The sequence below is a fragment of the Phoca vitulina genome, unplaced genomic scaffold (genome assembly GCF_004348235.1).
Source record: "Phoca vitulina isolate PV1807 unplaced genomic scaffold, GSC_HSeal_1.0 scaffold2, whole genome shotgun sequence".
Taxonomy (NCBI): Eukaryota; Metazoa; Chordata; class Mammalia; order Carnivora; family Phocidae; genus Phoca; species Phoca vitulina.
In genome coordinates, this window is record NW_022589705.1 from 60,470,283 (window position 1) to 60,487,550 (window position 17,268).

The 17,268-nt window shown below is 33.9% G+C and overlaps 1 protein-coding gene across 2 annotated transcripts in view; it reads left to right on the forward strand.

Moving 5' to 3' along the window:
- The window catches only part of NRDC (nardilysin convertase), a 107,727-nt gene that overhangs the window by 69,146 nt on the left and 21,313 nt on the right, over positions 1–17,268 (forward strand). For both annotated transcript variants that reach the window (XM_032429127.1, XM_032429133.1), the window contains 9 exons: positions 3,629–3,724; positions 5,262–5,384; positions 7,351–7,408; positions 9,158–9,231; positions 10,609–10,678; positions 13,050–13,127; positions 15,071–15,191; positions 15,268–15,326; positions 15,618–15,672. In XM_032429127.1, coding sequence (XP_032285018.1) covers positions 3,629–3,724; positions 5,262–5,384; positions 7,351–7,408; positions 9,158–9,231; positions 10,609–10,678; positions 13,050–13,127; positions 15,071–15,191; positions 15,268–15,326; positions 15,618–15,672 — 734 coding nt within the window. The remainder of the gene's footprint in view (positions 1–3,628; positions 3,725–5,261; positions 5,385–7,350; positions 7,409–9,157; positions 9,232–10,608; positions 10,679–13,049; positions 13,128–15,070; positions 15,192–15,267; positions 15,327–15,617; positions 15,673–17,268) is intronic.

Sequence of the window (17,268 nt, forward strand, 5' to 3'; positions counted from 1 at the left end):
GGAGCTCTTAAATTGTAACTGGTGTAATAACTTTAGTATTCATTAACCAGGTTCAAAAGTTCAATAATCTGATGTTACTTTCTTCTATTCAGTTGTGATAGTCTTTCTTCTGACATTCTTAATCACATGTTTTTAGTTGCCTGCTTGCTTGGATGGCATTCCTTGTTAGAGAAGTTGAAGGAATGTTCAACTTTTCCTGGCAGATTCATCTTTTCATTTTCCTTTTTTTTTTTTTATTCCTCTCCACCTGCTTATAAAAAAGATTCTTTCCTGGGTTTTTAATTTATTATGTAGTTCTGACTTCATTACTCTATCACTGTGCCCTGCATTGACGATCTGTTTTTGTTCTAATCTTTCAAATGAGTGGTTATACACTTATATTTATAAGCATTTATTTATACATTGCAGATAGGTGTGTTCAGTGTTTTACAGTTTTCTTGAGTACATTTGATAACAGAAACTCTTGTCAGTGTCCACAGGGTAGGTTTTAAAATGGGATTAACTTACTGCTAAAAGAAGATTATAGAGGAAAAAAATTGTTCTTAATGATTAGCTTTTTATTTTATTTTATTTTTAAGATTTTATTTATTTATTTGACAGAGGGGTAGAGAGAGAGCACAAGTAGGCAGAGAGGCAGGCAGAGGGAGAGGGAGAAGCAGATTCCCTGCCGAGCAGGGACCCTGACACGGGGCTCAATCCCAGGACTCTGGGATCATGACCTGAGCTGAAGGCAGACGCTCAACCGACTGAGCCACCCAGGCGCCCCTAGCTTTTTATTTTAATGATAGTTCATACTCACATAAATATAATTTCCTACACAATGTGTCCTGGTGATTGAGATTGAAAATAATGGCGAAAGCCTTTTTAAATCTAATCAAGTAGCAGAATGTGTTCTCTCAGTGTTCAGATACTTATACTCTATTTTTATCAGTTGTTGTGGATATATTTTGTGAATATGTTTACATGTCTACTCTATTATCTTCCTGTTGCCACTAGAACAAATTACCAGAAACCAAGTGACTCAAAATATCACAAATTTATTTTCTTAAACTTTGGAGGTCAGAAGTCTAAATTATTTCCTTACTTAGCTGCATTCCTTTTGGAGGCTCTAAGAGAGAAGCTGTTCCTGGCCCTTTCCACCTTCTAGTTACCATTTGTGTCCCTGGGCTATGACTCCTTTCTCTGTCTTAAAAGAGTCATCAGGGTAGAACCTTCTCTCTGAACTCTGCTTGTGTCTTTTCTGTGACTTTGACCCTCTTGCCTTTCTCTTATAAGGACCCTTAGGATTATATTAGGACCACCCAGATAATCCAGGATAACCTCTCCTTCTCAGGATCCTTAATTTAATTCATACCCGCAAAGTTCCTTTTACCATGTAAGGTAACCCATTCACAGGTTTTGGAGATTAGGATGTATACATCTTTGGGGGCTCTTATTCAACCTACCACACTTTATAATGGAATTGTTTTTCTTGTCTTGTAGCCATATCTTCATATTTTTTTAACGGAGTTTTTTTTGTTTTTTTTTTTTAATTTACTTTGTTGAAGCTATGTATATATTTTTTACTGTCCCATTATTGATTTAGACTTTATGGTTTATAACTAAAGTATTTTGAATACGTTTACTTCTGTTTCTTCCCTTCCCTACTGTCACCACTTTAGTTTCCACTCTCTTCAAATATAACAGTGATGACCCCTGATCAGTTTTCTTGTCTCTACTTTTGCTTCCCTTCAACCCATTCTCCACTTTTACAACTAAATGCTAAAGTCCAAATCTGGTAATGTGACTCTCCTAACATCTGCAGATGTTTATTAAACATATGCAATGCTTTGCCATTACTCCTATGATAAATAATAATAGCTGACATTTATTGAGCATGTATTATATGCATTGTTGTGATTGTTATTCCCCATTTTCCATATTTGACATCCTTATCCCCATAGGCTTAGAGAGGTTAGTACTTAGAGTTCCAGAATCAGCCATTTCCCCAGTTTTTTTCAAAAATTTTTTTTTCCTTATCTCTTCAGCCTGGTGTCTTGCCTCTGCTTTGATTCTGAACATTTGCTCAACCAAAAAACTATATCTGTTTCAGAGGTGCCATAATCTCCTTCTCCTTTAAGATTTTCTCCTTAGAATGTTTTACACACTCCCATTTCTCCTTCTATTCCTATTCCCTAGAAAACTCTAGTTTGTCCCTCAGTGCTCAGCTTGAGTCATTCCCCAGAAAGCCTCCATTTCTAAGTGCCCCCCCCCAATAAATTCACACACACAAATAAGACAAAATTAGTTAGGTGACAGTCCTTTTATATTTTCGTAATACCCTATGTGTTTTAACACTTAACCATAGCAAACTGCAATTTCTATTGACTCTAAGCTCCTGTGATTATTAAACAGCTCCACTGGCCTCTTTGCTGCCTTTGAACTCAGTGAGGTATTTCTTGTCTCTTAAAGCCTTTGAATTTATAATTTCCGTACCTAGAAAACTTCCCCAAAACTTATGATATCACCCTCACTTTATTTGGATTTTGCTCACTTGTCACCTCCTCAGTCCTTTTATGACCACCCTGTTGTCACTCTCTATTCTCTTACACAGATTTATTTTTCTTATAGCACCCACCACTGATATTATGTTTAGAATCTATTTGTTGGTTTATTTATTGTTTATCTCCGCTACTAGAATATAAACTACTTGAGGGCAGGGCCTGGGTCCCCCCTTTTTTTTTTCACATTTCTACCTCTAGCAACTGGTTCAGTAGTACCTGCCTCATAGTAGATGTTCAGTAAATAATTGTTGAAGGAATATATCTTATTTTATTTAATCCTTATAAAAATCCTATGAACTAAGTACTAGTAACTCCATTTTATAGATGCTGAAATAGAATCAGGAAAGTTAGAGAATATCCTCAAGGTTGTACAGCTTAGTATATGGCAGAAGTTGGATTCTAGCCAAGATATTTCTGACTTCACATTGATTTTTCTTAACCGTTAATACTTTCTTACTGACATAGCTGGTTTTGGAGGAAATTTCAACAATATATATGACAAAGTTCCCAGGTAATAAGGAATTTGATTTAACATTTTATTAGCACTTTATCAGTAAATTCTTGGACATAGCATCCTAGAATTGAAACCTTCAGGTCATTAACTATCTTGTTTCATTTGAAAATAAGGGAAAACCTCTAGAAAGGTGTACTGACTGCCCAAAATTACAGACTATGTAAAGTCATAGAGTCTGGGCTACGTCATTGAGTTACCCACTTCAGTCTTATAACACACAATTCAAAAATTAATTTTTTAAAATTAATTTTTTATTTTTAAAAAAAGATTTTATTTATTTATTTGATAGAGAGACACACAGCAAGAGAGGGAACACAAGCAGGGGGAGTGGGAGAGGGAGAAGGAGGCTTCCCGCGGAGCAGGGAGCCCGATGTGGGGCTCGATCCCTGGACTCTGGGATCATGACCTGAGCCGAAGGCAGACGCTTAACGACTGAACCACCCAGGCCCCCCCAACATTAATTTTTGTTACTTCCTTACTTTCAGTTCTGTGCAGTTCAGTTCTTGAATTTCCATTAATAAAGCAAATACTGAATTTCATTTTATTAAAAGTGTTTCTTTAAAACTGACAGAATATCAACTTGCAAGACCTTCTGATGCAAACAGAAAAGAAATGTTGTTTGGAAGCCTTGCAAGACCTGGACATCCTATGGGGAAATTTTTTTGGGGTAAGATGCTAAATACTTCATCTTATTTCATATTTTCTAATTGAGGAAGATTGAAAATAGGAAAAGTTGATAAAGAATGGAAGATTATGAAAGCAGAGTAGTTAGGTTCCTTTTACCTTTTAGGATAAGTAGGCAGCTTTTCAAATAGAAAATAGTTGAGCATGCATGTATTTGGTTCTCTAACATTGGGTATATCAAGAATAGCACCTAACATTTTGTGAATGCTTTTTGAGTATCAGATACTCTGCTAACACTACATGAATTACCTCATTTGATCATCGTAACAATGTTATGAGCCAGGTACCATTATCTCCATTTAAAGATAAAAAACAGGCTCAGGGAAGTTATTTAATTTGCTTAAATCACACAGTGGTGGATATGAGATTTGAACCTCTGTTTATATGATTATAAAGTCTGTGCTCTACCCCAGCCTGACATTTCCATTTATCAACAGAGATTCAGCAATGATTTCTGTAATAGTTTTTGAGCTGTGACCAAATTTTGTTTAATCAGTAAGCTGTTTAAATAGTATCTGTTTTTCATAATGGCTTTTTCTTAGTGTTAGAATTCAGTTATAACCTCATATTAACCCTCTTGACCATACTGTAGAATCTGGGATAGTTGATCTAAATAGTACTCAGCCATCAAAAAAAAAAAAAAGAAATCTTGCCATTTGCAGTGACGTGGATGGAACTAGAGGGTATTATGCTAAGTGAAATAAGTCAGTCAGAGAAAGACAATTATCATATGATCTCACTGATAGGTGGAATTTAAGAAACAAAACAGAGGCTCATAGGGAAGAGAGGAAAAAATAAAGCAAGACGAAATCAGAGAGGGAGACAAACCATAAGAGACTCTTAATCATAGGGAACAAACTGAGGGTTGCTAGAGGGGAGGGAGGATAGGGAAGATGGGGTAACTGAATGAAGGACATTAAGGAGGGCATGTGATGTAATGATCACTGGGTATTATATAAGACTGAATCACTGACCACTGCCTCTGAAACCAATAATACATTATATGTTAATTAATTGAATTTAAATTTAAAAAATGGGAAATAAATAAATAGAACTTCATTCAAAGGATGTTTGCTTCCCTGTTTATTTTGTACAGTTATATACATTTTATATGACAACCTTAGTTTATATGGTTTATTTTTAAGGATTATGTAGAATATTAATAAAATAATTCAGAGATAAAACCTGAATTGAATACTAGACTAATTATTAAGAGAGGAAGCTTAAGACAACTGCTGTTGTTAAGGTATTGCCAAGTGGAGATTAATTCCTATGTGTTAAAATATATGTCAGAATTGTTTTTGTGAATTTTTGTCGTATATTGATATTATTGTTTGTTATACACTAGTTCTATATTCTTGAGTCATTTAGGTTATTTCATTACTTATGTATTAGTAGCATAGTATGCATTTTTGCTGTGGAGACTTTTGACAAAGTAAACTTTAAAAAATTTTTTAATTTCAGTATAGTTCAAAGTAAACTTATTATATTTCTGTGATCTTTTTCATCCTTTTTTACAGGAAATGCTGAGACACTCAAACATGAGCCAAAAAGGAATAATATTGATACGCATGCTAGATTGAGAGAATTCTGGATGCGTTACTATTCTGCTCATTACATGACTTTAGTGGTTCAATCCAAAGGTAGTATACTATCTATTACTGCCCTTAGAATTAGTGTTGCAGTGTACTATTAATTATTTTAGTGCTTGATCCTAATATGACCTAAAGGAAATCAGGATTTGGAAAAGTCATATAGCAAGGGCACAGCTTAGGGAAGCACAGCATCATCTGATTCTCAGGCAAATGTTTTTTTCTTTTAGAGAAAGAAAGGTCTTATCTCTAGGCTAGTCTAGGCTAGTCTGTGAATATACTAATGTACTAATAGGTCATGAATTGGTCTTTTAAGTCACATTCAGATGCTGCCTCTGTTATCTTTGGCTTTGCATTTAATCTGTATTGATCATAAACTCTGACAGGGCAAGGTGTCTATCTTTTCATCTTTACATAGGGTCCAGTAAAATGGCATGATTAATTGAAATCCATCATAGTAATGATAGCAAAAGTATCTTAAATGTATTGATCAGTACTTCTGTTCTTTTCCTTCTTTTATCATTATCTTCAGTAACTTGTATTAACTTTTTCTCATTAAAGAAATGGTAGCTTTCTTTTGTTTTCTTTATATTGCAATCTCTTTTGTTCAGTTGTCAAACTGTTCTTTTTTGACATATCTTATAGTTTGCACATTTATTTTTGAAAAAGTAACCTTCTCACCTGATATGACTCTTCCTTTTTATCAAATTTTGTTCTGTCATGTCAAAATTAAAATTAGAGCTAACTTGGCACTTAAATATAAAACATTTTTGCATTTAGGGTCAAAATTAGTCTACTAAAGTTGACTTGAATGTAAAGCTATGGATACAGAATGGTAGATTCTTTTGTTCAGACTACAGATGTGCTTCTAGATTCCTTTTACAGCATTTGTTAAAATAGGCAGTTCCATATTCGGTGTATAATTTACAATTTATTTCCAAGTCTGTCACAAATGTGCATTTTTCTTCAACTGTGTATTATTTCCTTTGCATTCTCTTCCTCTGTGATGATAAATATAAGAGCTTATTAATGCTTGTTGCAAATTTCTAAAGTAAGTCCTAGATATTTGATAAGAGAAACTTGCAATTTAAATTCAGTTGTTTTTAAGCTTTAGCATTTATTATACCATTTAAAAGTTAAATATCTAGGGGTGCCTGGGTGGCTCAGTAGGTTAAGCATTGGACTCTTGATTTCAGCTTAGGTCTTGATCTCAGGGTAGTGAGTTCAAGCCCCATGCTGGGCTTAAAAAAAAGGTTATATATGTATATTATACAATTTATAAAATAGTGTTTTTTAAGTGCATAAAATAAGATTTCAATATCTATATAAATGGTATATAATAGATTCAGAGCTTGATTAATTTAATTTGTATCTTGGTTTTTACTGGGGCACCTCTTGAAAATTAGTGAAACATGTCTGTTGGAACTAACAAATACTATTCATTGATAGTAATGAGTCAGTGAGATAAAGGGAAAAGGTTTCTTTTTGCACTTAGATCTGCTTTACTAGAAATTTCAAAAGAATTTTGTATGAAATATAAGAATCAAAAGAAGGTGAAAATCATATGAAACGTAAGAGGAATACTTACAGATCAAAACCTTAGCAAGTATAAAATAATGTAAAATAAATGGAGTGTAAAAGTACTAATGAGATGCTGAGAAAGAAGGATCAGTATGGTGTGGGTTAATTGGGAGAAACCTTCCTAGAGGAAGTAAGTTTTGGAATGGAGTAGGAGGATGGTTGGTATATTGTTAATCTCTTGGCCCTCCACACTGCCTAATGATAAACAAAAACTTTTTTTTTTACTTGTGTACTTTTTCTAACTTTATCAGCTAGAAATACTTAACTGTTATTTTTGTTGTTGTTGTTACTCATTACTGGTTAAGGAGTGGCAAGTAAAGCCCAAATCAAAGTATTCCTTTGTTTTATACCTAAAAATAGGAGAGAAATCTAATTGCATTTCTACCTTAAATAACAACCTTGCATTTCCCTGTTTCCTTCCTGCCCTCCCCACAAGAAACACTGGATACTTTGGAAAAGTGGGTGACTGAAATCTTCTCTCAGATACCAAACAAGTAAGACATTTTCATAAACCATATACTTTTAGAGTTAAAGAGGCATCTTCTTGTATGAGTCCCAGAGGTTCTTTTTTTTTGGGGGGGGGGGTGTTATTTTTTAAACAGGTGATTAAATTAAAACCTAAAGTGGTTTAGCAAGATCACACAGTCTTTGAGTGGGAAAACTAAGATGAGAACCCAAGTTTCTATAATTTCTGTAGTTCAAAATTTATAAGCTTGTAAACTTACAGTAAGCAGTAATGCTGAAGATTTTATGGCTCCTTTTACATTTATTCAGAGTTTTTCTGTTACTGTATAGAGTGTTTGAAACTGTGATATAAAAGCAGGTATTATATTGAGAGGCAGAATATATACATATATATATATATATATATATATATATATATATATATATATGTATATACACTTGTATCCCTCAGAACAAATTGTGTTCTGAAAGTTTGTTTCTTAAGTCGGTTGTTTGGGACTTGGAATGCTCTCCCCCGTAAAACAAATAATCTTGTAGGTTACGATTGACTTCCCATACTAACTAAAAAGTCTATTTCATGTAGTTGAACCAAATTATCTTTTACTAGAAATTGCATATATGGTTCCAGTTCAAAAAGCTACTACTTTTTGTCTACCTCAAATTCATCAAAATAATACAAATATTTAAGATACACTTTGTTACAACATTTTTGTTACAAAGAATACCAAAAAATTAATTCTGAAGCAATTAAGTCCTTCCTACTCCTAGTAGTTTGTATTTTAATACAATAAATGAAATCAGGTTTTTTTCTTGCATCAGGTGAGTAAGTTAGATTTTTTTTCCAGCTCCTCATTCTAGGACATAATTTATGAACGCAAAATTGGCTGTGGAAATGTTAGAATAATTTGTAGTAACAACTGGTTGGTTATTATTAACTTGGCTTTATGTAAATTTCCATTGATAATTAGCAGTACTTTTTATGTATGGAAAGATAATGAAAGCCATGCCAAAGTTGTGGGGTTGTTTTGTTTGTTTTGTTTGTTTTGATAAGAAATGAGTATGAGCTATGGAAATGTCGAATGGTAGATTGAAATGTGTTTTACTGTGAACCTTTAGCAAAAAAATCGGAGGTATATTGCCTAGAGGAATTCATTAGGTCCTGTCAATCCCTGATAAGCATTTTTGGAAGTTCTCTTAAATAATATTCACTAACAACTTTGGTTCCTTAATCAGACAGGTTAAAAAGTGTTCTGGGTATTTAATAATAATGCATATTGACCATATTTTAGAAGAAACAGTTAACAATATCCTCAACCAGATGAGAAGCCTCTAGAAGGAGAGTCCATGTCTTTTAAATACCAAAGTACCTAATACAGTGCTTGATACTCAATAATCATTCCATATATACTTGTTGAATTAAAAAAAAATATCTCTAGTATGTCTTCTTTCTGAAATGGCTTTATATGGGAGGAGAACTGAAGTTGAATGGGGCTGATAGAGGCAGTAAATATTGGGAGGGGAGGTCCCTTCACTTCACTTCATTGTTTTCTGTCTCCCATGAGTTTTAGAGATATTCGAGTTACTGGGACTGAGGTGAAGAATAGGTTAAGCTCAGGATTTTGGTGGCTTTGTTGCCATCTATTTGCTTATGCCTAGAATGCTTTTCAGCCAGGAGTATGTAGAATAGATTATAAATACCTATCAGTTAGGCATCCCTAAAGATACTGCTTATAAAGGCTTTTGCCAATTAAATTTTAATATATTTGTTTTATTTTCAGTGGGTTACCCAAACCAAACTTTGGCCATTTAACGGATCCATTTGACACACCAGCATTTAACAAACTTTATAGAGGTTCGTGAACCAAAGGTTTAAAACTGTTTGAAATAACTGTAGCGCATTCTCTAAAACTTAATTGAGGCTGCCAATTTTCTTTGAAAATGACAACACAACAGAAAGTACAGCTGGGTTGGAAAGGGAGTAGAAGGACAGAGGAGATCTCCAGTTAGTGACAGACAGCAGGCCAGTAACGGGCGGCAGATTTGTCTGCTGCCCTGCTGCTACTCAAGTCTGTTTTATGCTTTCACCCTGTTTTCCCCTTGTTGTTCCCTTTTGTCCTTTGGTTTCCATTTCTTTCCTATTTCATTTTATCTATGCTCTGCTCTTTATTACCTTTAAAAAGAGAAAAATAGAGGAGGGATAACACTTTGGAAATTATTTCCTTTTATCTCAATTATAAAAACAATTTTTTTAAATGAATAAAAATAAAAATAAAAATAAAGTGTAAAGAAATGGGAAGATCACCCTTAAATCTTACCGTGTAGAGAAGTTATTTTCGCAAATTTCCTTTCGTTTCTATAGGTATATTTTAACATAGCTGAGATGATAAAGTATATATACTTCTATCTCTTGCTTTTTTCATTTAATATATTTGTGAGAATTTCCCAATGAGCCATCACATGGTTATGCTATAATTTACAAAACAATCTGTCCATAGTGAATATTGCAGAAATATTCCTAATTCACCTTTTCTCTTTCTTTGCTCTTTTATCATGGCAGATTTTTTTCCCTCTTTTTCCTGATTGCCTAGGTATTCCCTCCTCTTCTTCCTTTACCCCATTGCCAGTCTCTCTCCTCTTCCCTTTCTTTGATCAATGACTGTTTTGTCACACCCTTTATCTGCTGCCTGCTCCATTCTATCTAAGTTGACTCTTCCCAGAGACAACTTATTTTCTGTTGTATTCTTTCTGGCTTTATATTTTCTCTTCATAGAATCATAGAGTAATAGCACTGGGAAGAATTGTAGAGCTACTTTAACCTAACCCCCTTTCCATACCATAAGAAAACAGAGAAAGATTTAAATGAGAATGATTTTCCTCAAGGTTACATAAACACATATAGCAAGATAGAAGTAGGGCTAGATTTCGACCATGGGTCTCCTGACTTCTAGTCCTGTATCCTTTCTTGCAAGAAGGGATCCTTCTTAGGAGCATTTCCTATTTTCATAGTTCTTTTATCTGTTTTCTCTACCTGTGAAACCAAACTGAAAAGAAATTTATAAAAATTACATTATTCAAATTGGAAAATTGGCAACTTGAAATAATAATTGCATTGTATTTAACCTTCCCCTGTTGGAGGATGAAATATATTGAATTAAAAAAATTCGTGTAGCATAAAAAAAATTATGGAGAAACACTTATATCTGTTTTTCTGAAAAATATTTTTGTTTAGTTGTTCCAATCAGAAAAATTCATGCTCTGACCATCACATGGGCACTTCCCCCTCAACAGCAACATTACAGGTAAGAGTTCAGGGCAAATTTACTCCATTGGAAACTGAATGAGAGTGATATTTTGAAAGCATATTAAATGGTTTCAATTTGAGGGTTCTGTTATGTGATAAACTGGGACCTCACTACTGGAGTTTTCAAGCCTGGCTATATATTTTAATGTCTTCTTAGGTATAAAAACTGAGTTTTCTTATAGCTAGTTTCCTTTCCTGAGTCTTTGAAATTAAGTATCTTTGTGTGAATGCTAACTTTTATAATTATTTTCTTTAGTACTTCGAGTACAAAAATATATTAGCTTATGATTTATTTGTCAGTGGTGAACATTCAGTTTGAGCTTGTCAAAAGTAAAATGATTTTGAGCCTGGAATATGACTACAACCTAAATCTGAAGGACCTACACCTTTGAGGTGGTAATGAGTTAGGGAAGAGTTATATAGATTAGGAAAACATTTTCCCAACTTATTTATATAGTTATATGAGCAGAATAGCATGGGCAAGAAGTTCTTTAAAGATAAGGATCAGTCAATGCCTACAAATACTTTTCTGATTAAAAACAAATGCTAATGAACTGATAAAAATTTACTTTATTTTTTTAAAACCATTACCAACAAAACAAACCCATGAGGATAACAAGCAGAAGGAAAATAATGTTGCTTAAGCTCAGTAAAAACTTTTTTTTTCACATATATGATAAAATATTCAATCATCCTATCAAGTTAACAAGAATGGTATGCCTCCAGTGAGAAAGCAGAGAATGTGTATTGTCTAATTGCTTTTGGTGCAAGGATAATACAGGAAAAAGCAATATACATTAATTGTGTAGTTATGGTAGAGTGTCCCCAAAAGTGTTAAAATTATTATATGCATATTTAAAAGTTTATTCTATTTGTTTAACTTTTTACTATAAAAAAATACGTGCTTGTAAAATATTAAAATAGGACAAAAGGGTATTAAGTAAAAAGTAAAGCTGTGCTTCCAATTTTTGTTTCCTGAAAAATAGGCCCAACATTAATAGTTTCTTATATATCCTTCAGACATTAAACAGTGAATATGAAACATTCTTTTTATGGAGATGAAACTATACTATATATACTGTTCTTCCTTTTTTGGGCAATGCTTATTTTTCTAATTAACAAAGGCTTGTTTATCCTCTGATTGATTACTAAGGTAGTTTATTGCAGAAATCCTGAAAATTACTGAAAAGCAGGAAAAAGTAATTCATGATTATGTTTTCCAAAGAATGTTAAAATTTCTGTATGTTTCCATCCAGTTATTAATTTTTATGGATGATTTATTTGTTTTAATGTGCCCTTCATCATGATTCATTTTGAATCTCTAATTATGTGAATTAGCCTTTTGGGGGAGCCTTTTTTTTTTTTTTTGTTCCCCACAAAGAAGCAAATGTTTATCCCTACAGAGTAACCAAATACAAAACTGTTAGTTTTGTTCAGATGCAGATGTTGTGTAATCTATGGCATTCATTCTTTAACTAATTTACTTCCCCTACATCAGTCTTAGTATAGATATAATTCAAATTCATATTTTGAAACAATTTTGTGTGGGGTTTGGGGATTGCTTATGTAGTTGATCTTAACTTCTAAGAGTTTATTGAACTCCTTAAACTAATTTTAAAATTTAAGAATGCTTAGATTTCCTAACTTCATTTTTCTATATATTTTTGTTTTGGTAGGAATACATTTCTGAAATTATAGTAGAAGCCAGTAGGAAAAGACAGTTTAAATAATATATATACAACTACTCAGACTATTGAAGTATGTTATTATATAATGTAACATTTTTACACCTGTTACACTTACATTACATTGTCACGAAAACTCTATGAGTAAGTAGCTGGGCAAGTAAAGAGAAAAAGAAAAATACAATGAGGTTAAGTCTCTTGTTCAAGATCATGCATTTACTTAAAGGAATAACTAAAACTATAAGCTAGATTTTTCTGACCCATAAAGCAACACATTTCATTTTACTACAGAGCTTGATGCAATACTGAAAGCTTTTCCTGACACTGAGGGATTCATTCTCTGTATTAGGTTCTAAAATGATAATCTGTATTATTTCCATTTTGGGTGAAACAAAAATGAAAGATTTTACCATAAAAAGAAGTTTGGCATTCAAGAGAAAAAGTTGTAGTCTTAATTTTGTAATGAACATAGTCAGTGATTTCAGATAAAGAAGTTAAATTTTATCATGTTTTCTGTTTTTACCTTGCTCTTATCAAATTAATAATAATTTCATGTGTGGTGGAATTTATGTGATAATAAGTTTATAATCATATTCTTAAATATCATAATATTTGAAGTAAGAATTCCTTGTGTGCTTATACCTTAATTATTTTTATTTTTGACCTTAACATTTTTTTTTAAAGGGTGAAGCCACTTCATTATATCTCTTGGCTGGTTGGGCATGAAGGCAAAGGCAGCATTCTTTCTTACCTTAGAAAAAAGCAAGTATTGGGGTGCCTGGGTGGCTCAGTTGTTAAATGTCTGCCTTCAGCTCAGGTCCTGATCCCAGAGTTCTGGGATCGAGTCCCTCATCGGGCTCCCTGCTCGGCGGGAAACCTGCTTCTCCCTCTCCTACTCTCCCTGCCGTGTTCTCTCTCTCGCTGTGTGTCAAATAAATAAATAAAATCTTTAAAAGAAAAAAAAAAACAAGTATTTAATTAATAAGTATTTTCAGTGTAGCAGTCTCTGAAAAATAATAGACAATAAGCATTCTATAACCTAGTCTTGTTTTATTTGCCAGAAGGCCTAGAATCAAATCTAATGTTTAATTATAGTCACTTTAATACCTAAATTATTTTAATAGCCCTATTATATTTGTGTATTTCCTTGGAAGCCACCTTTTAGCCCTTATGGGAAGTTAGTTGTACACAAAATTTTAAAAATCATAAATAAGTGGATTCCAGAGTTACATAAAAGGTTAGCTCTAATCAAGAATTTAGATTTGAGGGGCGCCTGGGTGGCTCAGTCATTAAGCGTCTGCCTTCAGCTCAGGTCATGGTCCCAGGGTCCTGGGATCAAGCCCCGCCTCAGGCTCCCTCCTCCGCGGGAAGCCTGCTTCTCCCTCTCCCACTCCCCCTGCTTGTGTTCCCTCTCTCACTGTGCCTCTCTGTCAAATAAATAAAATGTTAAAAAAAAAAAAAAAGAGAATTTAGATTTGAATAGTAAAGAAGTCGGTTATTTAAATGCTATGGATCTCCAGCCTTTCCCAACCCAGAAGGTGGACTTTAATGAAAACTACACTGGGCAGAGAAATAACAACAGATAGTGGGACTATGAGCATTATAAGCAGCTGTGTTAGCAGAATGTTTCCTAATGCATTTAAGCACTTGGGTAAGTTGCCTAGTCAAATCATAGAAAGATAGCTTTAAATCAGGGCCAATAATTAAAATACTTCCTTGTTTGATTTTTCTGTACACTAATTCAAGAATGGACAGGAAGATGGGAAATTTAAGTACTTTAAAGCACTGATATGACTAGAACATTCAAAGAAAGCTAAAAGACCAGGGATATTATGAAAGAATAAACTAATGGTATTAGTTACATATATACCTTACGTAATAAATGCAGTATGCCTTGAGGTGTGCACAATCTTTCTACCTTACCAAACTTCATTAGAATTTCACATTCTTCATTCTGGCTTCCTCCCTTCTTGTTTTAAGTTTTCGGGATTATTCTAGTAGGAAAAGATATAGTCTCATTGCTTCTTTCTTAGACAACCTATAGAGGTTAGCTGATAGTCTCAAAGAGCTTATTCAACATCCTAAGTAGGGATATATCTGAAGTATTCTAAGCTTCTTCTGGGAGACAAGTTCAAAAGGGATGAGTGAAATGCCTCCATAATTTTAATATTTTGTGCTGTTCTCTTCAACAGAAATTACTGTGTCTTCATAAAACTATTAATGTTTTACTATGTTGTAATATATGTTAGTGTTTCCGTAAATATGCTATTATTTCCTTCTGGTGATTCTTGCATGCACTGCAGTTGTTTGGGAAGCCTTGTACTTTAAAGATTTATACTTTTAAACTTACTTTTGGGGCGCCTGGGTGGCTCAGTTGTTAAGCGTCTGCCTTCAGCTCAGGTCATGATCCCAGGGTCCTGAGATAGAGCCCCGCATCAGGCTCCCTGCTCAGCGGGAAGCCTGCTTCTCCCTCTCCCACTCCCCCCTGCTTGTGTTCCTGCTCTCGCTATCTCTCCCTCTGTCAAATAAATAAATAAAATCTTAAAAAAAAAAAAAATTAAAAAAAAAATAAACTTACTTTTGGAAAGCATGTTTGCCTCTGAGCTTCCCAAATTTTACATAGAAAGCCTACCTATTTTGTTAATTTGAAGTATTTGTAGACTGTCAATCCCAAGATACTGATTGGATTCATTTTTTCTTAATAGGTGCTGGGCTCTTGCACTATTTGGTGGAAATGGTGAGACAGGATTTGAGCAAAATTCTACTTACTCAGTGTTCAGCATTTCCATTACATTGACTGATGAGGGTTATGAACATTTCTATGAGGTAAATAATTAAAATGGAATTTAAAAAATGTAGATATTACTTTATGCAAAAGCATAATCAGATGTTTTGTTTTCAGGTTGCTCATACCGTCTTCCAGTATTTGAAAATGCTGCAGAAGCTAGGCCCAGAAAAAAGGTAATAAGTACATATTAGAATTAGGCTAGGAATCAGTTCTAGTGTGTTTTAGCCTTTAGGCTGCCAAATAGACATGCTTTAGTCCTACCATGATGGTTTTTCAGGCATTTCCTGCTTAAGTTCCTTCACTGGCTCCATATCCTGATTCTTCTACGTGTGAATACTGCATGGGAAACTTGAAACGTTAAGGGTTTACATTTATGTGGCCAGCCTCTTTCTTCTCTTTTCTTGATGAGGATTCTAGTAAGAAATTTAAATGTATCTTCTACTTATAATTTTCTTCTTTCACAGAATTTTTGAAGAGATTCAGAAAATTGAGGATAATGAATTTCATTACCAAGAACAGGTACTGGAAGTCAAATTCTTTTTGAATGTTATCTGTGACCAAGTTGAAACTGGTGTGGACATTATTCCTCTTTTTGGAAGTGTCACTGGAGTTTTAATTCTGCCACTCTCTGTCATGTGAGTCCTAAGATGGCCTTGAGGTTATCTGAAAATTAACTCTTGTGTTTTTAAGTATGTATATTGAGTAACAGCGAGAGGATTAGGCAGATTGACACAGATCATGTTGTGTGACAGTCATTTTATGTATATACTCATCCATCTGTCTATCCTTTTGATAAACATTCATGGAGAACTTGCTGTGGTACTTGATACTTTGGGCATTCTAATATTATGAAGACATTCTACAGGATAATTCTGTAGTAATTACCATATGTACTATTAGAAATGGTGTGCTTTACGATTTAAGGGCAAGGAGAGCATTTGCCTTGATCTGAATAGAAACAGGGAAGGATCCATGGATGTTGGTAAATTTGAATTGAGTTCAGCATTAAAAAAGAGATAAGGTTTGGATACATTATAAGCAATGAGAAAAACACAAGTAAGGAACTCTGGGTTATTGTGAAAAACTAAATGATCTATGTGTCTTTGAAGGGAAGGTATTATATAAGGCTTAAAGGTCAGGAGTTTGAAACAGGGTTTCTTTAAAACCCTTTTTGTGTCTTGGATCCCTTTGGAAATCTGTTGAATCCTCAGAATAGTATTTCATCCCTTCACCTTTTTAATCTCTCAGAAAAATTGTCATAGTGGTACAGTGACCACCGCTTTATCCCTCACCTAAATTCACCAGCTGTTAATAGTTTTCCGTATTTTCTGTCCTCTCTCTCTTTCTTTATATATGTATGTGCATGTATGCATCTTTTTCCCGAAACATTGAGGTTTAATTACAGATATCATGATACTTCACCTCTAAATGTTTTTTAGCATGTATCTGCTACACAAATGTATTCTCTTGCATAAACCTCACTAAAATTGTCACACCCAGGAAATTACATTGAAACAATATTGTTAAATATTGTACAAACCAGGGGTGCCTGGGTGGTTCAGTCAGTTAAGCTTCCGACTGTTGGTCTCAGCTGAGGTCTTGATCTCAGAGTCATGAGTTCAAGCCCTGCATTGGACTCCACGCTGGGTGTGGAGCCTACTTTAAAAAACAAACAAACAAACAAAATATATATATATATATAAAATGCAATTCATGAAATAGTGTTTCTAAGTGAATAAAATAAAATACAGTAGTTTTTTTTTTTTTTTAAAGATTTTATTTATTTGAGAGAGAGCGAATGAGAGAGAGAGCACATGAGAGGGGGGAGGGTCAGAGGGAGAAGCAGACTCCCTGCCGAGCAGGGAGCCCGATGTGGGACTCGATCCAGGGACTCCAGGATCATGACCTGAGCCGAAGGCAGTCGCTTAACCAACTGAGCCACCCAGGCGCCCAAAATACAGTAGTTTTTGAAGGAATACTGAAATAAAGTACTCAAAATGGTAAAAAAAAAAATACTGTATCTTTATTAACATTAAATAACAAGGTCTAGCGGTAGTTCTAACAATTATTTCAGTTTTAAGTAGCAGTGAGTTTGAGATATCTGCAACAACTATA